This window comes from Pararge aegeria, chromosome 13, assembly GCF_905163445.1.
Source record: "Pararge aegeria chromosome 13, ilParAegt1.1, whole genome shotgun sequence".
NCBI lineage: Eukaryota > Metazoa > Arthropoda > Insecta > Lepidoptera > Nymphalidae > Pararge > Pararge aegeria.
This window is the reverse complement of record NC_053192.1, coordinates 5,466,316-5,489,006: the sequence shown is the minus strand read 5'-3', so window position 1 is coordinate 5,489,006 and position 22,691 is coordinate 5,466,316. Positions and strand designations below refer to the sequence as shown.

Sequence of the window (22,691 nt, the reverse complement as noted above, 5' to 3'; positions counted from 1 at the left end):
TTTAACTTTTTTCCTGCAACAAAATAAATGGTTTAAGTTAATAAAAGCGTGGCAACAGGTTAGGAAGCTCAACGGAGATTATATTTCGAGCTAACATGCGACCACGCTACCATAAGCTTTCCCACGAGAAGCGTTTTGGCGGGAAACGTTTTTATCGCTTTATTTTAGGAAAATAATGAATCAGGACAAATAATTAACCTTTAATGCGCTAAAAGACACTAATTCAACTTAGTTTTATTATAATAATCGATGAAATTAGTTATCGCCCCATACGAGTTCACTGGCCTATGCTTCAATCGAACGAGCCATTTTGTTTTCTCATATTGTGTTGAAAATACGCATTATCTTTAGATGACATAATTACCAAATCAATCTAAAAGTATTTAACAATAAGTCGTAGAAGAACTGTTTCAGTCGTCCAATGGAAAAGAGTAGAGAAATTAATTATTTAAAATAGGGCGTCCTTTCCCATACCCACGCGTACTATGAAAAGTAAGACGAAGCGTATAGCCATGTTTGACTCAAAATTCCAACGTGGATTGAAACATATTATCACGAATCACATACTAATAATCACAATTAAGCTTATTAAAACACTTTAGTTATATTAGAATATTGATTAGACTTACCTGATGGCAAAAATTTTGAAATGATTTTTGAACTGGTACACAACCAAACTGCAGACGTAGAGAACCAGAAGAAAATGTATGGAGCTCGAAGTAATGTTCCCAGAGCAAGCTAGCTTGGGGTCGGCTCGCGTCGCTACTACAGCGACATCTATGTCGCCTGTGATTGGCTGACGAGCACAATTCTACCAACTACACCATTTCACGGAAGCATCTTGTACTACGTATATCCGTAAAGTGTAGTTTTTAATCTGTATTAGATAAGCAACCTTATCTGTTTATGATACGGTTTACGTTTGAATGAGCATTTTTGCCCCGTACATTGTGCTTAATAAATTTATTTATTGAAATATTAGGAAAAGAACATTGTATCCTACAAAATAACATCATAGTATGATACTTTATGAACAAATCAATATTTTTCATAACAACTTTTCATATATTAATTTAAAGAAGTATCTCAAAACGTGGTTTAAGCCTCTTTTAGGTTTCCCTTATGAGAGACTCACAAAATAAATCGCGCCAGATTTCAAATGCCGCCAACGTTTACTTCGAAAATGTAAAAAGCGCGGCAAACGAAGTGAGAAAGGGACGCCAATAAAACAACGTTTGTGAGCGCGTTTGTTTACGATTTGATATTTTGAGGAGCTTGGGAAATAGTTTTTATTTCTTGATAAATAAGGGTGTAGTACTTAAGATGTTAGCAATAAAATACATTCTAGATCTTCATTGAACCACAAAATAAATGTTTAGAAGATGCCACGGTGTTAGGACAACGAATCCAGATTTTGACTAGACGCAGACTTTACAGATATTAGGTATCTACTGACGTTAGGTAGGTACCTACCTGCCTACTTCTTAGATAACATCAGTCATAGGTACCATGACTTATAAACTCGTAATGAGTTAGATGATATTGTTTAGGATAGAGCATAATTGGAGTTTTAGGTTATACTTACTGTTAGCTGATAAAGCAGGTTGCGGTTATACTTAGATAACATTTTAATGTTGACAATAAATAAAAAAGTAATTTAATTAATAATGAATTGGGTTGCTGTGGTAGGAAAGTGACATCATGAACAATACATTTCAGTTCAGGTGCGTCTATAGCGGGCATAGTTTTTGACTTTTGTTTGTCGTCACGTCACACCTAGATGTCAAAGACCCGTGCAAGCCTAGCGGCTAAAGTGCATCGATCCTTAACGGGGTAGTGGATTCGAACAGAGCGTTATTTGACATTGAAATTACTTTCGACTAAAATACAAAACGAATTTATTTGTTTGGTTAAAATAAAATGAGCCAAAGGGTCAAATTTAGATCGAAATTTATTCGTACGTAATATTAAAATTACTGTTTGAAATAAAAGTACGCACGTAGCTCTAAGATATGTTTTATTAAAGTTAAGTATATATTTGAGTATGTTTATAAACAATGAGATATTATACTGCCCTAGAACCACTGGCTCTACGTCAACCTATCTGACCCAGAGTCTGGTTGAATCCGTGGGCCTAAATTGTTAAGCGGTGACGAATAATAATAATGGCTGGTTGAGCTATGTATAGTACGGTATATTTGTATAATAATAAAACACTGGGTCCCCAACTTTTTGTATACAGTTGTCATAAAAATAATGTAATGTCAACCATAACATCAGATTTGTTACCCCATTTGGGGTTACCGATTACAAATTCAAATTCAATTTTTTTTAATTCCTGCAGACTTTATAACATGCACTTATGAAGCGTTCATACGTTTAACATGTTAAAACTAATGTTAGTGATGGTGATAACTGCATTCATTAACTTAAAACTAAAGTTAGGAGGGTTCCACACGCGCCCTGGTCTAAGAGCCTTAAGTTAGAGCAATTCACATCCAAGCTTTTTTATCATACATATAATCCTTACTCAATCCTTAATATTTTATAGGATTTTTCTATAAGCTTAGGTTTTACATAAACTATGAACTTATTGAGATTAATATGGCAACAGCAAAAAGATTGTGGATGATATCAAAATAATAATGAACAAACTCTTTAAAACGCACACACGTACACGTGTTAATGCAATTGCAATCATTTAGGGTTGTTACTTTTGTCATAGTATATACTTCTGTATACTTTAGATTTTATTCGGTTGTTCTCATTTTTTAAGGTAACGAGACAATTATGCTTGAAAGCTTTACAATGACAGCTTTTAGCTAAGCATGGTAGGTTAAAAAAGGTTAAAATTACGTAACATTTTTAACATAAAATTTCCAGGTTTTACGTCTTATCAAACATAAGTATGAAATAAATTTTATTAAGAGTAAGGTGCGAGATAAAAAAAACTTAAAGCTTTGTGAAGTTTGAAGTTTCTTAACATAATTCCGTTCAAATAACTATATACTTAGTTCGTATATACTAAGGCGTAGTAGCAGTAGTAGTCGAGCTGCTTGTGACAGAGCTCATACGGGGAAGTACTGCCGCCATGCTTATTTCTGCCACCAAAAATTTGTGTTCCGATCTGAACTCTGAAGGCAGGGTTGCGGGTTTTATTACAGGCACTAGAAATGTGGTGCAGGCGGCGACTGTTGCGGATCCCTTGGACAGCTTTTCGGACTAACGTGTCGAAACTGGAGGAACTAAAAGTCAAAGAGTCATCAAAGAGTCGTCGACTGTGCAGATAAGAATCCTCAAGCTCTTAAACTAGGACTAACACTCCATGGAACGACTCGTTGTTCAGGGGAAAGTGGAAGGCAAACGGTCACGCGGTCGATCACCCACGCGTTGGACAGACATAATAAAAACTGCAACACAAACCTCCATAGTCCAAGGTTCCCGACACGCTGAAGACTGTAACACCTCGAGCCGCATCGCGGGAGCGGCTGTAGCCAAAGAAAATGCATCATCGTCAACCACGACCACTCTGTCAAGAGTGAACGACTGAGGAGGAAGGCTTAACACCTACAGGTTCAGGTTTATGGACACAGGACAGCACCCGCGGGAAACTCGAAAGCCCCACACTACAGTGTGTACAACATTGGAATGTTTGGCATAGCGCTACTATAATATAGGCATAGCTCAGTCGTTTAAGGTAACCACACAACCTTCTTATTTGTATTCCAGAACTACTACAGAGTACAGACGTTTGCGCCCTTTCCGCAAAACTGCTGCAATTCTATGAGTACTAAAGACACAATAAATTAACCTATTCCTTTCCCAATATATAAAAAAAAACAGTTTTTCGTGTCGAAAACTATGTACAATATTATTCTTAACTAATCATAGTAAGGTACTTATATCATAAACTTTACCACGGACACGTAGCTTCACATCGACAGTACCTTTTCGGCGAAACTTCCCTTTGTGTTTTACTTAGTACTCACCAAGCTATTTAGGTAGGGTTCGCTTTAAATTCCTAAACATGAAAAAATGCTTAGAACCGCTAGCTAAGCAGGCAGAAATAAATATTGACACATTATGCAGTATCTACCAGAATGATAACAGTACAGTTCGTTCGGTGAAATAGTTGGCGCGCTTTGCAGAAACACCGCGCGGTATTTAAGCGTCGGTTATTTCAAAGATTCGACACGAAGGCGTCGCGTCAAAATCATACCTTACCGGCGAAACTGCATTTGTGTTTGTACTTAATGCTTAGATACATACTTACATAGGCAGCGGTTCGCTGGATTATGTAAGTAAGTAGAAAAAAATATTACCTACTCATTTATGCAGTACCCCAGAATAATAACAGTAAAGTACGTCGCTCGAATATTTTGCGCCAATGAATTCCTTGATGGTTTGCGTGTTTTGGAAGTTGCCACCGGCTCATGCTGAAATGGCGTCTGCGTCGGCTATTTCAAAGATTCGGCATATACTGCTAAACCCACAGTGACGATTAAGAGGATACCGATGCACATGAAAAATAAATATAATACGACACACATTTCGCTATCTAGCCCCAAAGTAAGCGTAGCTTGTGTTTTGGATACTGAGATGATTATTTTTATGAATAATTTACATAAATACGTACTGCTACTAATAAACACCCAGATATATACAAACATTCATGTTCATCACACAAACATTTTCCAGTTGCGGGAATCGAACCCACAGCCTTAATTGGACTCAGAAATCAGAGTCGCTGTTCCGGCACGCACCTCTAACTTTAATATAGTTATGGTCGTTTTAAGCCATTAAAATATCACTTGCTTCAATGTGGAAGGAAAACATAACATTGTAAGGATACCTGCATGCCTGAGAGTTCTCCATAATGTTCTCAAAGACGTGTGGAGTCCACCAAGCCGAACTGGGCCAGCGCAGCGTGGTGGACTACCCTAAACTGCTACGGCTAACGGCTGTTAGGGCCGGGAATGTGTTGATATGATGATAAACCCTTTGGGTAATAATATAATACTACGTACTAGAGACGACGACACGTAAAGATATTGCGCTATCTTTTATGGCCTACTTGGCTGCAAGTGACATCATTATCAAACCCAGGCTGCCTTTTATTACACATTTATCAGAGCATCTGTGATTGTTTTTTTTTTCAACGTCACATCGAACAAATATAAAAATAAAAATAGGTAAGGTTTTTATATAAGGGGCAAAGAATTACTTGAATGCCACGAATAGTACACAAGTAATCGAATCACAACTCAAAAACGCACAAGTATAATACGTTATGGTTATATATATTGTTGTAAAATTTACATAACGTGCTACATTGTTGTGTTAGGCAAATTTGTCCTCTCATGACATGATAACGTATGACGATGTCATTACATGCCACGATGCAAGTTTGGAAATATATAAATAAATAAATATTCATCTAGCTATTGCCTGCGTTTATTAACGGTTTGTAACAAATAACGTAAATAGCGTAACGAAACGTAATAACGTTGTTTTCCTGGGATAAAAGTAGTCTATGTTACTCGCCGTTCTTTCAACTTACTGTATGCCAAAAAACAAGTCGATTGGTTGCGTAGTTAGGGCGTAAAGTAAGGAAAAACAAACAAACAAAAAAACAATCACACTTTCGAATTACTAATGTTGTTAAGGATTAAGTATGGATTGTGATCAACGCATGCAACGTGGCCATAGGCATACGCGTTATTTTTTTACTCATGGTCTATATCACCGCTCTAGTTCATAAAAACTCAATGGTTACAGTTTAGATTTGTGAAACTGGTTTGGCTACAACAAATCCTATAAACAAAAGGAATAGAATCAGAGAGACACTAAAAAAAAGCGGAAGCCATTTCGTTCCCAGCCTCTTCGGTTTGTACGTAAAGTCCATGTGGAGCGTAAAAAATGTATTACGTCGCGAAGGCCGTAGTGACAGGGGGGGCGTTAGCCCACCCTAGCTGGCAACCATACTTTTTATATAATATTAACATCATCATCATCATCAACTCATTACCCCACTACAGGTTTCATCTCAGAGTGAGATGGGTTTAGGCTGTAGTCTACCACGCTGGTCAAGTGCGGATTTCTTCACACGCCGCGCCATGCCGTTGAGAACTACTTAATATGAACTAATGTAATTATAATGTATCTATGTTATAAAATATACGACATATTTGACGACTTTCTCATGCAGTGCTGAGCGCTGTGTCTTATAAGTGGGAGGTGCGGGATTACGATGCATCGTATCACGAACAGGTTAGCCCGCTGCCATCAGAGCTTGCAACATCATTTACCGCCAGGTGAGATTTCAGCCCAGGGCTTACCTGTAGTAGAACAGAATCAAATAATACGGCCGACAACAAACGAAATATGAGATTGCATAAAAAGTGTTCCTAGCTAATATCGAATAAATTTTTGACAGATTTTGGAAGACCTCTTGCTCAAATAAGTAAAGAACTATTTTAAGATCTCTCTGTTGGATCAATTAAATAAGTTTTAATCTGAACAAGTAAGTAGGCATACTTTTATTTATTTTACCTGGCTTTGACCCCTCTGAAACAAGTCCTAGCTACGCCCTTCGGTACCCGGGTCCCTGCGCGCCTTAACTGCATTTTTTGTTAGCATAACTGTCTCGCGTTAAATGCGTCGCATTATAATAATAGTTTACTATTGTGCTATTGTGAGTAATTATATATCGCAAGCCCTTCGAGGGAAAAAAGAGCGCTTTTACTGTAGGGCAAAAGCGCGATCACTTTATAGTTGAGTTTAGAATATTTCGCGCCTTTTGCACCGTACGACCGTTAGCTAAAAAGAAATCACACTATTAAAATTGTTAAAAGACTTTTTTGTTACTTCAACGGTAACTTACTACTGAATGGGCTTTAATAAGTTAAACCACGTGTAAAGCACTATCTCTATCACAATGTTAAGTGGGTAGAGCGAGCTTGCCTATAAGATACCTACTTTTTATTAGTTTTAGAACCTACACAATGTACTAATCTTGATAAGAAAGTAAGTAGAGTCAATGATCACATAAGAAATGTCTCTAGTTTTTTTTCAATGACTAAAACATTTTATTATTATACTTTATTTGTAAGTGTGTTTCTTTGTTTTTGTGTGTGCAATAAAGAATTTAATAATAATAATAATAATATTTTCAAACGAACGGAATACCGGTACATAACTTCACTTTTTCCTCCCGCCTTGTTACTAAAAGTGGCTTATTTTCTCTAGGCAATAAGTTTATATAATCATCATCATGATATCAACCCATTACCGGCCCACTACAGGGTCTCCTCTTACAATGAGAATGGGTTAAGTCTGTAGTCCACGCTGGCCCAGTGCGGATTGGTGGACTCCACACACCTTTGAAAAAGTTTTGACGAACTCAGGCATGCAGGTTTTCTCACGATGTTTTCCTTCACCCTTGAAGCAACTGATAATTTTTGAAAAGAAAAAGTAGGAGGTCTTGCTGGTAGTGAAACTCGCCCCCCCCTGAAATTTTGGTAGAGCTAATCTGTACAAAGTGCACGATGTGTACGCTGGCAATCGTAGTCGTTTTCGGACATCAAAACGAACCTGAGTAAAATAGAGCTTATATTGTCCACAATTCCACAACTAGTGTTTTTGTCACCAAGCACGGATAACAAAAACCTATAGCACAGATTTTAAAACTCTTCACTCATTGGCATTCGTTCCATTTTGCTCTGAGAATATCGATACGCGAAAGCAACTCCACGTTTGCGAGCGTCTACATCTTAATATATACCGTACCCGCCAACTGTTAGAATTGCTAACTTTGTTTTCTAAAAGTTTAATAAGCACTATAATAGATACAGATACACTCTGTCACATTTGGCGCCTCAAAAGCTGACAAAATGGAAGCTGTCATATTTTGTGGAGTGGTCAATGCCCTTGAAGCTATTTTTTGATATTTAGTTTTTGTTTAGTCAATGTTCACACTTCAGTCTGCTATTTCCGCCGTCTTTAAAAACTTACTGTCTCAGTAACTTAGCACTGCTCGCGTCATTGTACGCTCGCACTTGTTGTTTGCACTGTATTCGCACTTCTTTACTTTGTTATAAATGAGGAAGTCTCTGTAGCTGGAAGGAAAATTCACGAACTCACGCGGTAGACTTTGGATTTAAGTGTTTGGGGTAAAACAAATAAATTTCTCCAAAATTCATTCAGCCATTTTTTGCATGGCCTAACTGCAGGGCTTGCACTAGGCTGGCGACAAAAATTATATCCCCTGACAGGCGATATAATTACCGTGTTCACCTGCTAAAGCACGGGAACCTGGAATAGGAGAAGTTTACCCCTGTTTATTATTACACATATATTATTTCCACTTGTGCGCCAGTGCTCTGAGAGTTGATAAAGCTGTGGGAAAAGATACATTTATATCAGACAGGAGATAATTAGCCGTGCTAATGGTTACTAAAAATCGTCACCTATAAACATAACAACACTTCGCAGTGCAAGCAACACGAACTACATAGTGTCGCCCAGTGTCCGTCAATCTGAAGCATCTTGTGCGTATATTGCCCGTCGGACCGGCACACGGCAATATTGTTTAACGGTCAAAACGAGCTTTATAAATAGTGGTAGCACTTCCCTGAACGAGCTGTCATGAAAAGCTCTGCTACTACTAAATCTTCCACCTTAGCTAAATACGCCTAATAGTACGGCTATCTAACAGAAACATTGTGAAAGAAAAGCAATACTTTTGCACTTATCAATGTAGTTTGGTTTAAAAAATTACAGCTGTGTGTTGCTAGAAGTAAGCGTTACTTTGCGGAATTCCATGATATACAATAAAAACCAAGCTAAATTTTCTATACGCAAAAAGCAGGGGAATCTGTAGTGTAATTTATAATTTCTTCAATCTTTATACTCCAAACGAAACAAATCTTGGGCAATGTATTATGTACTTCCTACGCACGTTTCAATCCGACACCGGAGCATCCTCAAGAAATTCCGACTACTACGAATGATTGTTAAAAGCAATCTACTAATTTGTATAATCACAGCAGTAGTATCTTTCCGGCGGACGGTCGGTACCAAAATAAAACTCAAAACAATGCGGAATAATTCGCAGGTTAGATTATAATTTTATTTTTATATTATTTAAATTATTATTGTTCTTTTCTTTTGTTCTAAGCTTTTGTATATGATAATAGTTTTTATTTTATTTTATTTTTAACTCCATCCGGAAATCGAATCTACTCAAGAACTATAGAGATTCAGTCAGAACAACAACACGCTCAACATTTAACCATTTTATTTTTATTAAATCCTTATTATTTAATTAACTTTAATTTAAGTAACTTAATTCTAACATAATATCACGAGATTTTATTCCTAAACATTTTATTTTATATAATATTAATACACAATAAAAACACGCTAATCGCTCCCACTGCCACTTTCGTCGCCGACATCTGAAGAAGCTTCCGCCTCTGACGATGATTTCGCCTTCTTTGATTCTTTACTCTGAAACAAATAAAAAATACTATATTTACTTTGTTTTTCTAATAGATTGTTTTTAAATACTTGTTAACCATATATTTTTATAATAATTAATAAATATACTACGACAATACACACACACATCGCCATCTAGCCCCAAAGTAAGCGTAGCTTGTGTTATTCATACTAAGATGACCGATGAATATTTTTATGGAAAATTACATAAACACTTATAATTTTGCGGCCTTATAGGCCGCAAAATTGTAAACGTTGTTTTGTTTTTTTATGTACTTTTTGTGGTGTGCAATAAAAGTATATTCATTCATTCATTCATAAACACCCACTAAAAACATTCATGTTCATCACACAAATATTTTCCAGTAGCGGGAATCGAACCCACGGCCTTTGATTTAGAAATCAGGGTCGCTGCCCACTGCGCCAGTCGGCCGTCTAAAATTATTGTAGTGTATGTCTGTCATTTCAAAATGACTATGTTTAATTAACTTTGACTGTCTGTTTATTTTTAATGGCTAAATTGATTTACGGAAGGTGGAGGTTTACACAGGTTTATTTTGAAAATATAAAGCAATAAATGGGTAAAAGCCCCTTACGGAGCACTGGGTTGGTACACACTCACACACCAGTGCTCAAGAGGGTACTTACGTTATGAGATTCCTAATTATTTATTATTTACATAATATAGTTGATAAGATTTTTATGTGAATTAAACATTATTATTGCAGGGAGTAAGCAGCATTAGACTTCTTTTGATTTCTGAAATATATGTGTACCCTATGTACTAAAGGGGTGAAATGTCAGTTGGAAAATATTAAAAACTGTGTGTTAGACAATTAATATCTTCTGGGTACTTTCTTATTTTTAACTATTAGAAAAGGAAATGAATAAAGATTTTAAACTAAGATTTTCGTGGTTAATCGACATTGAGTCGAAATATCGACAAATACAAAAATATTATCGTGGTATGTACCCGTTGAACTATATTTAAGTAATGAATAAAGTAAATAAATAAAATGGATAAAGAGTATTAATAAATACTTACATCTTTACTCTCCTTCTTTTCCTTTCTGTCTTTTTTGTCCTTCTTGTTTTTCTTATCTTCATCGGAGTCGGAAGAGCTGTCGTCTTCAATGTACTCTTTGCTGGTGAACTTCCCAGAGCCGGAACCAGCGCTGGTGTTTTTCGCTTTCTTACTCGCCGGCGCCGGGGCCTTGCTCTTCTTATCCGCGGCTTTACGCTCCTTGTCCGCTTGCTTCTTCTTCTGTTTGAACTCGTCTGCCGCACCACTCTCTTGGTATTTCTTCATGGCTTGGTTGTACTCCTCTTTCGCTTTGCCGGCTTTCTCTTCCCAGTCCTGCGGTAAACGTTTAAATAAATAAAATAACCAGAAATTAACTATTATTGGCATGGCTTAAAAGAAGAGATACAGTAATAAGACAGCTTTAGCTTTGATCTTTCGGTATATATATTTTTTTTTTTTTATAAATATAATCATCATCCGTGATGACTTTGAGACTGGAGTTATCTCCGTTGATCTTTTCGGGGTTGATGACGTAACAAGTAGGTACTTGAAGTTTCTTTGAACTGAAAAATAAATGGAAAACTTACAGGTTTGTCCTTGAGGTCTCGCCACAGCTCGCCGCCCTTCTTGGCGACTTCGGTGACCTTGAGGCCGGGGTTCTCTTCGATGATATTCTTGCGGTTCTCGTTCAGCCACAACATGAACGCGGTGGCCGGCCGTTTGGGCGCGTTGACGTCTTTCTCGCGTTTCTTCGACTTGTCTTTGCGTTTGCGCGGAGCTTCTGACTGTAATCAATGAATGAATGAGTGAATGATTTCATTATTTGTCCACGTTACTTATAAATGAATAAATATAAATTACGAAAATACACACATCGCCATCTAGTCTGTTATTGGTGCTAATATAACTGATAATAGTTTATGAACAGGTTAGCTCGCTACCATCTTAGACTGTGTCATCACTTATCATCAAGGAGTCAAAGCAGAACGAAACAGAAAGCAGTCAACGGCTAACTTGTAGTGGAATAAATAAACAAAAGAAACTTTATTGGCATAACTTTTGGTATTTATGATAAAAACATAAGTAAGTATTACATATGTTTTTATTATTAACAACCGGTAGGATCGGTTTTAAACGAATCACTTATTAACAATTCAAATTTCATTTATTTCAAGTAGGCTTTATAAGCACTATTGAAACGTCAAGTATATAGTAGTAAGTAGAGTTTGAAGTGACTCTACCACCAGTTCAGAAAGCTGATTCTACCGAGAAGAGCCAAGAAACTCAGTGATGTTAGTTGTTACTATTACTATATTATACAAATATATAAATAAAATAAATATATAAATAAATATATATATATATATATATATATATATATATATGTATATATATATATTTGTATAATTTTTAAATCTTATTGATTGCACCACCTAGCTCTTTTGTATGGTTTTTCATTTTACGCCTTTGGTTTTCTGGAAGAAATCGCTATGTAGCGATAAGGCCACCAAATTGTAGTCTTATGCTCTGTATCTTATCTCTGTAACTACTTCATTTACGTAAAGGGGATACCACCATTTAATGTAAAGGGGATACCACCAGTTTCAGTTTAGTCAGTATGTAAGTTATTATCACCTGTTGAACAGCTCAAAAATGCAAAATCTTCGGTAAGATTAAGTATGACATAGATAACATTAAAAGATACTTACAATAGTGATGGTCTTTTTCGGCTTCTTTTCTTTCTTCTTCTCTTTCTTGCTATCGCCCGAAGCAGCTGACGCGTCGGAGTCTTCAGAGGAAGATGGGTTGGTGTCATACCTGAGTAAGAGAAATATAGTTATAATAACTACTTCACGAGTCGTCGATTTAACGACGAATTTTGGCGATGACAAAGAAATATCCATTTTTGTATTATAGTGTCTCTGGAATTGAATCCTCGGTTAAACGCCCTACCGAAGAAAGGAGAGGCGAGCAACGCTTTTTTTTTTTTTTTCTGAGTTTTTGTCTATGTTTAATAATAATCTAGGGGTTCACTAATAACTCCTATTTTTTAGCATTGTTGACGCGTTTGTTTCGGCATTATAATAACACGGCAACAATGTTAAAATAATACTGCTTGTTACGATTGTAGTAAGTCCCTTAGTGCTTGCCTGCAATCACACCAGATGCGAAGTGATAATGCAAATAATCTAAGGTGCACGCTACAGGGCACGGGTCTCTTCCCACAATGAGAAGGGGTTATGGTCGTAGTCCACCACGCTGGCCCAGTGCGGATTGGTGGACTCCATACACCTTTGAGAACATTATGGAGAACTCTCAGGCACGCAGGTTTTCTTCACCGTTGCAGCAAGTAATATTTTGATTACTTAAAACGCACATTACTTAGAAAAGTTAGAGTTGCGTGCTAGGATTCGAACTCGGCCCCCCGATAGTGAAGTCGAGCTCCTACCCACTGGGCTATAACCGCTTCTGTTACTAATACTTGCAGAAAATAAGGCCACCTTTGCATGCCCCAAAATCACGATATGTTCCGTAATTTTTATGTAAATAATTTATCTAGAACACATCATTGCTCTCCATTGGGGAAGAAGCGTAAACATATAGCTACTCTTTATAGCTAGAATTGACGGACCTCTTATAATAATAATAATTCTTCATCTTTAGGCTATAGTTCCATAGAATATTTATTTATTTTTATTTATTTATTTATTTCAAACAAACACATTAAAAGTATGCCAAAGAATACAGATAAAGTCTATGATTTGCACACTAGGATTCCCTGTGTCGTGGAAACCACAAGATTAGATTCACAAGATTAGATTGGTAGAGTCACACAAACATGCATACTTGACGTTTCAAAAGTGCTTATAAAGTAGGCCTACTTGAAATAAATGAATTTGAATTTGAATTTAAACTATAACCAGAGAAACACTTCATTGGACATCCAGTGGCGTGCACTCCATACATGCACAAAAGCACTGCATACCCAAATTATTTTATGTAAGTCGTATTGGAGGGGAAAATTTCCATTTTATGCCATGCACCTCCTCTATTCATACCCTGGTCAAAAACCCTGTGCACAGTGGAGTACTGTGGACATCTAAGGAATACGGCCCCCTAAGTCAATCTGAGGGGCAAACACATCAATGCTTTTTGGCGGCAGACATAAAAATTGTACTCTCTTGATATGTATTTATATCTTTGTAACTACTTTTTTTTCTTTGGTGTACAATAAAAGTGTATTCATTCATTCATTCATTCATTCATTCATTCATGGCAACAGTACTTCCCCGGACGGGCTCCGTCACAAAAAGCTATACTGCTACTAAAATCTCAATCTTAGGCCGTTTTACTCACTCTTCAGCGACGTCGCTCTCTTTGGCCTTGTCAGGGTTGAAGTCTTCATCGGTGCTCTCGCTGTCGCTGTCATCAGATTCCCGCTCCTTTGCTTCGGCCTTCACCCGCTCCAAGTATGCGTCCGGTTCCTTCTCAGTGTCGGAATCTCCGAAGTCATCGTCATATAACGCTTTGTCCTGTAACCACCAATACTAATATCAATACAGTTTTACTAATTGCGTGTTTTAGTGTTTTAGTCCGCACGCTTCCGAGAACGTGATGCGAGCTCACGTCCGGATGACGTTAGAAGTCGGGGACCTCGTCTGTCTACTCAGTGTCATGCATAGAAGGTATGCTGAGGGTATGCAGATGATTTAAAATGAAGGAAAGAGTTATGAAAAACTTAAGGGTAGGCATTTTTTGAGTTATAATTAGCCTTATCATCTTCATCAGCCATAGTGCGGCCTCTTTCAAGCAACCTACTTTTCCTATTCACGACTCTCTCCATCCAGTCGATGCCTGCCACTTTACGGAGGTCGTCGCTCCATCTAGTTGGGGGGGCGTCCGACACTCCGTTTACGATACGCGGTCTCCACTCGAGGACCTTTCGACTCCAACGTCCATCGGTCCTCCGACAAACGTGACCAGCCCGCTGCAACTTTAGTATGCTAACACGAAAGGCTATGTCAGTTACTTTAGTTCTTTGGCTAATCACTTCGTTACGGATCTTATCCCTCAAAGAAACACCAAGCATAGCTCTTTCCATAGCACGCTGAGCGACAAATATACCTTAAGTACCCTTATAGCTACCCTTAAGTATTTATAAGTCGTACTGGAGATTTTGTTCATTTTATACAATCTGCATACGCTTAGTATACCTTCTATGCACGCCACTGTCCTTACGCGAATTCAGAGAACACGCGAGTTAATAATAAATAAATAAATAAATAAATAAATATACTACGACAATACACACATCGCCACCTAGCCCCAAAGTAAGCGTAGCTTGTGTTATGGGTACTAAGATGACTGATGAATATTTTTATGAATTATATATACATAAATACTTAGAAAATACATATAAACACCCAGACACTGAAAAACACTTAATGCTCATCACACAAACATTTTCCAGTTGTGGGAATCGAACCCACGGCCTTGGACTCAGAAAGCAGGGTCGCTGCCCACTGCGCCAGTCGGCCGTCGAAAAATAATAATAATTTAAAAAAAAACAGACATAAGAACATACAGAATCCGTGTACACGACAAATATTGAAGCATCAAAAACAACTCCACTTCAGGAGAGTTTATCTCGAACAGGCAGTTAGTCACTTCATACCATTTAGCAGTTGAAGGAAGGATTATTAGACATTCGTTTGAAACGTTTGACATAAAATGAGAAAATGAGTCAAAAAGGAGACTTCGCGGGTAATTTTCACTGTTTTTGGACACAATGCACTGCATGCAATAATGAGGAACTCTGATCGAGGGTTCTGTATGTTCTTAATTCTGTGACTATAGAAATCACAAGAGAAAAAATGATTGGCCACCTACTATTAAAAACTATAATTAAGGGAAAAGTGCAGAGAAAGGGCGTAAAAGGACGACTAAGACTGGCTTTTGTGGGACAAAAAAACGAAAGGTTGCGATGGGGGCTTATAAAACGGCGGAGAGTGCCATGGATAGAAGGTTAGAAAAGGCTACACCGAAAAGAGCTTATATTCTTAAGTTAAAGAAGAAGGGCACGCTCGAGCTATACCCAACGTGTAACCGAATTACGAAATAATGTTAAAGGATGCAAAAGTATACTTCATAAGGGATCACCCTGTAAAAATATTAAATCAAAAAAAGCATATTTATTTTTCCATACAAAACGAATACAAAACATTCCAAGTGTGTACTTATGCCAACCCTATTAAAGATAAAAGACCGACACGTGCATAGTACCTACGCGACGCGTACCTAATAAAATGGCAGGAGTCACTTGATTTTCATTTTCCATGTGATGTTAGGGCTGTATTTGATTTCTTTCTGTAAAAACTATTGCAGTGATATACACAAAAACTATTAGGTTTTCGGCTTCACAGATAAGCCTCAGAGACAGTACATAATGTACCTCTAAAGCCTGTAAAGTATTATTTCGGTTTCCATTTACACGTTGTTTAACGGTGCAGATCCTAATTTTGCCTCGCAGTGTATCCAGATTGTCTTTGTACTTACATTTTTGCCTGTATTCTTGACATGCAACTTCTTGGACGTGATGTAGTCGAACAGCTTGTCGTATTCTCCCTTCTCTATGCTGCTGAATGTGTGTACGCTGCCTTGCTTTAGCTCTATTTCGAAGTCGAAAGACCTATAAAGTAGGAATCATTTATCAATAGCCTCTAACCATTTCTGGACAAGGGAGAGGTCCCAACTAGAGCCTTTGCCTATAATCACGCTGGACAGACGGGTCGGTGATCGAAGTAGATTGTAGTTATCACCATCATCATATCAACCTATTATTGGCCCACTACAGGCCTCCTCCCACAATGATAAGGGGAAGGCCATAGTCCACCACGCTGGCCCAGTGCGGATTGGTGGACTCCACATACCTTTGAGAACATTATGTAGAACTCTCAGGCATGCCAGTTTCCTCACGATGTTTTGCTTCACCGTTGAAGCAAGTGATATTTTAATTATTTCAAACGCACATGACTTAGAAAAATTGGAGATGCGTGCTGGGATTCGAAGTCGGCCCCTCGAAAATGAGTCGAGCTCCTACCCACTGGGCTATCACCGCTCTATTATCTCTAACCGTTTCTCGTATCTTTTTGTATATAGATAAAACTTCAGAATGTGTCCAAATAATGTATATATAGTTCGGTTTGTTTGTTTGTACCGGATAGGAGAACAAGCAATTTTAGGTAGACGAAGCCCCGCCTCGAGCGAAGTTAACGGGAGCTATCGCACAACTACTGATGCTAGATTCGATTCCCGGGTCGGGGCAAAAATTATCAGGTGTTCCGTTTTTTTGACGATCTAGAAGTTAGGTTAGGTTAGGTTTTGACGATCTAGAAGTTAGGAGTGAGCAATGGCTTACTTGGTAGACGAAGCTCCGCCTCGAGCGAAGTTGACGGAAGCTATTTCCTCAAAGCGAATGTGAACAGGCGGTTTGTGTACATAGATGAAGCCTTTCTCCAGAGGGTACAAATAACCAGCTGCCGCTTTGTACGAACACGCGATCGCCGGTGTCTTGTGATGTCTGAAATATTAAAAGGTATTTAAACTAAGCCAAATAATGCTGTCGTTGATATTTTATTATTCTATTACAAGTCAGCCCTTGAATGCACCGATGCTTATGGCTCACCAACTGAAATATTACTTCACCGGCTTTAGAGGTATATTATTTACTGTCTCTGAGACTTATCTGTGAAACCAAACAGCGAATAGTTTTTGGATAAACCACTGCCAAAGTTATTACTGAAAGAAATCAGATATAGCCCTAACATCACATGCAAAAGTAAAATCAAGTGACTTCTGTCACTTTATTAGGTACAATAGAAATAGTGCATGAACGAAAGCTATTTTGATGTTGAAGGCTTCATAAATTCTAACAATTTTGCCTGATTAGTTAAAATTTTCTTCTTCTAACGTAAACTTTCCTCATAGCATGCCAGTAACTTTTTCATTTCCTGTTTTGTAGACACGTGGAATCTATTTTTTCTAAAAAATTTAACACTTTTTTAAATGTTGTACAAAAATAGTAATTTCTCATTCCACACGGAACATGTACGAACTAACCAATTACATTTTGGTTTTGTTTATACGAGTCATTTATAAGGAGAGCACTGTTGCCCAAAACACAGGTTCTTACCTAACTTAGGGATAGTGGATTTCTGTATATCCACGTAATTTTTAAGAATAACATTAGTTATACCTATTACGCTGATTTGATGTACACATCTACATGCAAAATTAAAGTCAAGTGACTCCTGTCACTTATCTAAATATTGTTAGGTACGCGTCGCGTAGCGTAGGTACTGTGCCTGGGTCGGTACTTTATCTTCAATAGGGTTGTCATAAGTAAACATTTAAGAATGTTTAGAATTAGTTTGTATGGAAACATAAATATGGTTCTTTTGTTTTAATATTTAAACAGGGCGATTCCTTATGAAATTTTCTTATGCACCCTTCAACAGTATTTCATAATTTGGTTACACATTGTAAAACATAAACAACCAGACACTGAAAACCATTCATGTTCATCACACAAACATTTTCCAGCTGTAGGAATCTAAATCCACAGCCTCGGACTCAGAAAGAAGGGTCACTGCACACTGCACCAATCGTTCCGTCGTTATATAGCCCTTAGTCGCCTCGTACGACACCCTAGGTGAGGGGATGGTGAAAAATGTATTCTGGACTGCCGTCACCAATGTTTATATTGGTTTACAATAATAATTTTCATAAAGAATATAATTACCCCAAAAAGTTTCCAGGTCCAGTTACTCTCCTGTTAATGATTACCTTCATTATTTTGGCTAGCACTTCATAGGTCGGTCCGGATAGCTCTTTTGTTATTTTATCTTCGTATTTCTCTTTCAGTTCTTCCCTGCAACAAATGGAAAATATTAGAATGCACAATGTATTGTAGTTAATTTCACATTATATATTGTACCAGGTGTTGCTTGTGGCTTCGTACGCGGTTTTTTGGTTTTTCACGAATCCTGCGGGAAACGTACATTATCCCGGAAAAAAAGCAGCATAATCTATGTCCATTCCAAATTTCAGTCAAATTGGTTCAGTAGTTTTTGCGTAATAGAGTCACAAACATCCATCCATCCTAACAAACTTTCGCATTTATAATATGTATTAGTAAAAGTAATTTTTGTATTTGGTTTTTTCCTATTGTTTATTAATAATAAACTGAAATTAAATCTGTGGAAGCGGTGATAGCCCAGTTCACTTTCGGGGGGCCGAGTTCGAATCCCAGTACGCACCTCTAACTTTTCTAAGTTAAGCTTCAATGTTGAAGGAAAACATCGTGAGGAAACGATACTACTTATTACTTTTTTTAATAAAAGATATTACTTTTTTTAATAAAAGATATTGATAATGGAAACTTACTCTGTGAATGGCAGTTCCAAACTAGTTTCCTCCTCAATACCAAACAAGAGTACCAAATAGTGGTATCTGGTTTGGCCTTGTTTGATCGGCGGGTCAAGTGACACAACAAAGAACATTTGCCGGGTATCTTTGTGCGGTAGAAGAAACAATCGTAATACAGTTGACATTGGTATCTTGTAATCAAATGTTTTACCGTGGAGTTGGAAGAAAGTCTGGAATACTTTGATGTCGTAGCGACCACTGGAATAAAAAAATCACACAGGATAAGTATACATGTTGCTGCCACCCCACCTATCAATATCAATAGTTTATTCTTAAAATTAATACTAATACTATGTTGTAATAATAAACATAATTATAAATAATAATAATAAAAGTAAAGACTGGTTGTCACCAAAGAAATGACAATAAATACTTTTTTTTTACACTCAGTAACATACAATGTATGTTACTTTTAGGTAGTAAGAGATTTGTCGACATAATAGCATCTAAAATATAAATTGGCATATACAATATGTATGCCCGTTTATATATATTGTGGCTACTCTGCTACAGTAACCTGTAGTGGTTGTATTTAAATACCTTATGTATAATAATAGCTACCTAGTCAATGATAATAATTAGGTACCGAGGAGTAAGACATTGGAGCTCCCTGAAGATAGCAATAGCATCTCCAGATACCGAGATGACGCTCGCCTTGTTCATGACCTGCTGGTGGAAAGCATCTACCGCGTCAAGGTCACCTGCCAACTCATTTGTTGGTATGTGAAACCGCATCTCCATCAGTGATACAGGTGTGTCATCATTCTATAATAAAGAAGTTATTTTCATGTAAAACTATTGCCTAAGGTCAAGTTGTATTTTCTATTGGCTACAAAAAACATTTCAATCATTGTTAGACTTTGTTAAGATTGGTTTGTCAATAAATTAACATCATATAAAGATGTTTAACAAGCTCCCGCTTACAAATTTACATATTCAAAACTCTCCACCTTAAACAAGAGATGTAACTTTTGACTTCACAATAACTCAACTCTGAAAGCTTATGCATTACAAACTTTTGGATTTAGGATTTGTAAGTTTTACTTGCATGACTTGGTCAGTAGTTTTTTTTGAAACAGCTTAAAATAATGCTAAATATTTAAAGCAAAATTAATGCACCTCTGTTTAATACTCTCATTGCAAAGGTATATTATATGTAGATTACCTGATGAAACTCTAGTGTGACTTCATTTTTTCCAGTATTGCACTGAGACACATAATGTAAAGGTATCTCGAAAGCTGTGTTTGTGCCTACATTATAACTAAGTACTGCTCCGTTAAACTTAGCCGTCCCCCAGTTCCAGCCTTTCAAAGATAGCTCCTTTTCTAACATATCCTTGTTGTAGTTGCTTTTGAAGAATTTTGCAACTTTTTCTTGTTCCTGTAAAAATGATTTTAGGGTTAAAGTGTGTTTTTTGAAAATATGTGTAAATACAAACATACTTAAAATAAGATAATCTTATTTTATTATATATTTTATATTATCTGGGCTTTATAAATTTGATGAACACATTAGATTTTTTTTTCTTTTTTTGTTAATCCAGCTTTCATTTTATATAGAGGCCAAACTTTTGACTGCAATTACATCATATTAAACAGTTAATTAGAGTATGTTTAAACATAGTGAGTATGAGTATTATGGATACTGGACAGCAGCATTCTCTGTTCTACTACTCCCATTGATGGCTATCCCTAACCTATCTGTCCAGTATGGTTTAGGGCAAACCCTCCCATTAGAGGAGGCCATCAATTGACTGCTATAGGCTATTGATGGAAACAGCTAAGACATTCTTGACAGGATGTTCAGAAACTGATCATTTCTATTGAACTTATTAGAATAATAAGTAATAGTAACTTGAACATTATACTTACACCGTCTTTAAATCCACCATATCTATGGAGAGTGCCATTTTTCATAAACACCCTTAAGCCCCAAGATCCAATGAACTTTTGGAAATTTACAAGCTCAATATCATTGGCTGAAATCTGTTCAACTTTACCAGTCTTGTTGTTTTTGAATATTATGTTCTGGTCTGTCATTTTTATCTTGCCTGGCACCTGAGTAAAATATTCCTCAATGAGTGTTTTAAGAATAAACTCTTAAAGTCTTTAAGTTTTATATTCATTCGTTAGGAAATTGGCTCATCATAAAAACTAAATCAATGTACTTTCATACTCATAGCGTCTTACTTACCATGGCACCTTTGATCTCAGCCGAGACATTATTATACTCTAAGAACTCCATTATTAGGCACTTTCAATTATATTTAAAACAAGTTTTTAAAATTTGAATAAAATAATTTGCTGTCACATGCACACGCCGCTGGCGCTAATGCTTAACCACAGATAAATAACCTAAAAAATATATTGTTTATCTTTGTACCTAGCTTAAAATAATACAAACCACAGATATTTACTAAATAAAGGACCAAACAATAATACAAATTGCTACTCTTTTTGTATAATTTTCATTGAAGTCTACAATGTGAACAGATATCCGAAGAATCTGACCAACTAACTTCTTTAAAAGTATCTAAAAGTTGATGACACAATTTTCATCGAATTCAATGAGCATATTACAACAATACGACGCCTACGATTCGTATAACTGACCATATAAATATGGACAGTATTTTTTTCCGATACTTCAATTCTTCAATGTGCCTCGCTAGGTCCAGTCACCAGTGTCTGAGCGCCTCGCACACGGTCAACGTTATTGACAATATGCCGAGAATATTGTCAATAATATTGACGTTAGGGCAGCCTTAGGATTATTATCGGAATTTGAAAGATTCATTCTCTTGTTCATTCTGTTCGGTTTACATAGACAGGCTGCTATAGCTATTTGTCTGTGGTTCATACAGTTATTTTTTCTCACTTTCGTGATTTGACGTATTGTGTGTTGTATGCTGCGATTTTTATGAAATAACCGAGTTTATTATATATTAAATTATTTCGATAACCAGTGTTAGTATTAATAAGGTGGTAGGCAGTTGGCAATTTCTTTTAAATTTAGCATATAAACCGATTAGCAATTAATCCGGTAAACCTTGAAGTTTGATCCTTGATCCTTACTATTTTGTAGAACTTGTGAAGTTTTGTCATCGTATGTGTAAATCCTATGGCGTCATTATCCTTACCCCGTGTTCTTCAACTAAAGAAGAACAGCTTGGATGCTGAACGTGAGCAGTTTGAGAAGTTTCAGGTATGTTTTATAACACCGATAATCGTGAACATCCACAATATTATTATCAAAGTAGTTATAAGGCCTTGATTATAATATTGCAGCCCACAGTAACATACCAGTTCTCATATATAACATTCTTTCCATAATATAAATTAGTATTCACAGTGAAGGTGGGAGTTTTTCTGTTATGTTATACTTACCATGGCTGTATATCTGGTTTTCTACTGCATAAGATATTCTTTTCATTTTCTTCATTAACATTTTAGTGTGCTTATGCTAATAAAACTAAGTAACCACCGAATCACCAACTCGTTGAGTTGGTGATTAGCTTAAGAAAGCTAAAGTGGTAGAGCGCGGTCACATATTTTGGAGAACCTATGGATATTGGGTTTCAAGGGTGCTGGAATGGCAACCTTGCACTGGTAAAGGCAGCATTGGTAGACCTCCATGAGATGGGCGGATGTCGTCAAGTGAGCTACATGGAGCTGCTAA

The 22,691-nt window shown here is 36.8% G+C and overlaps 2 protein-coding genes across 5 annotated transcripts in view; one reads left to right on the top strand and one right to left on the bottom strand.

The window, feature by feature from the left end:
* Window positions 1–9,283: 9,283 nt before the first annotated feature.
* Window positions 9,284–21,361, bottom strand: LOC120628908 (FACT complex subunit Ssrp1). Its single transcript, XM_039897575.1, has 13 exons — window positions 21,207–21,361; window positions 20,885–21,070; window positions 20,178–20,393; window positions 19,599–19,777; window positions 18,971–19,210; window positions 18,327–18,455; window positions 16,944–17,105; window positions 16,082–16,214; window positions 13,883–14,058; window positions 12,235–12,343; window positions 11,113–11,310; window positions 10,547–10,858; window positions 9,284–9,510 (listed from the first exon to the last, which is right to left on the bottom strand). The coding sequence occupies exons 1-13, from the start codon at window positions 21,255–21,257 to the stop codon at window positions 9,424–9,426; spliced, it is 2,178 nt and encodes a 725-aa protein (XP_039753509.1). The 5' UTR covers window positions 21,258–21,361; the 3' UTR covers window positions 9,284–9,423.
* Window positions 21,362–21,886: 525 nt separating this feature from the next.
* LOC120628560 (huntingtin-interacting protein 1) overlaps window positions 21,887–22,691 on the top strand; it is a 43,554-nt gene continuing 42,749 nt past the window's right edge. For 3 of the 4 annotated variants that reach the window (XM_039896986.1, XM_039896984.1, XM_039896983.1), the window contains exon 1: window positions 21,887–22,217. In XM_039896986.1, coding sequence (XP_039752920.1) covers window positions 22,134–22,217 — 84 coding nt within the window. In that variant the 5' untranslated portion in view covers window positions 21,887–22,133. The remainder of the gene's footprint in view (window positions 22,218–22,691) is intronic. The other variant, XM_039896985.1, reaches the window with a different exon arrangement.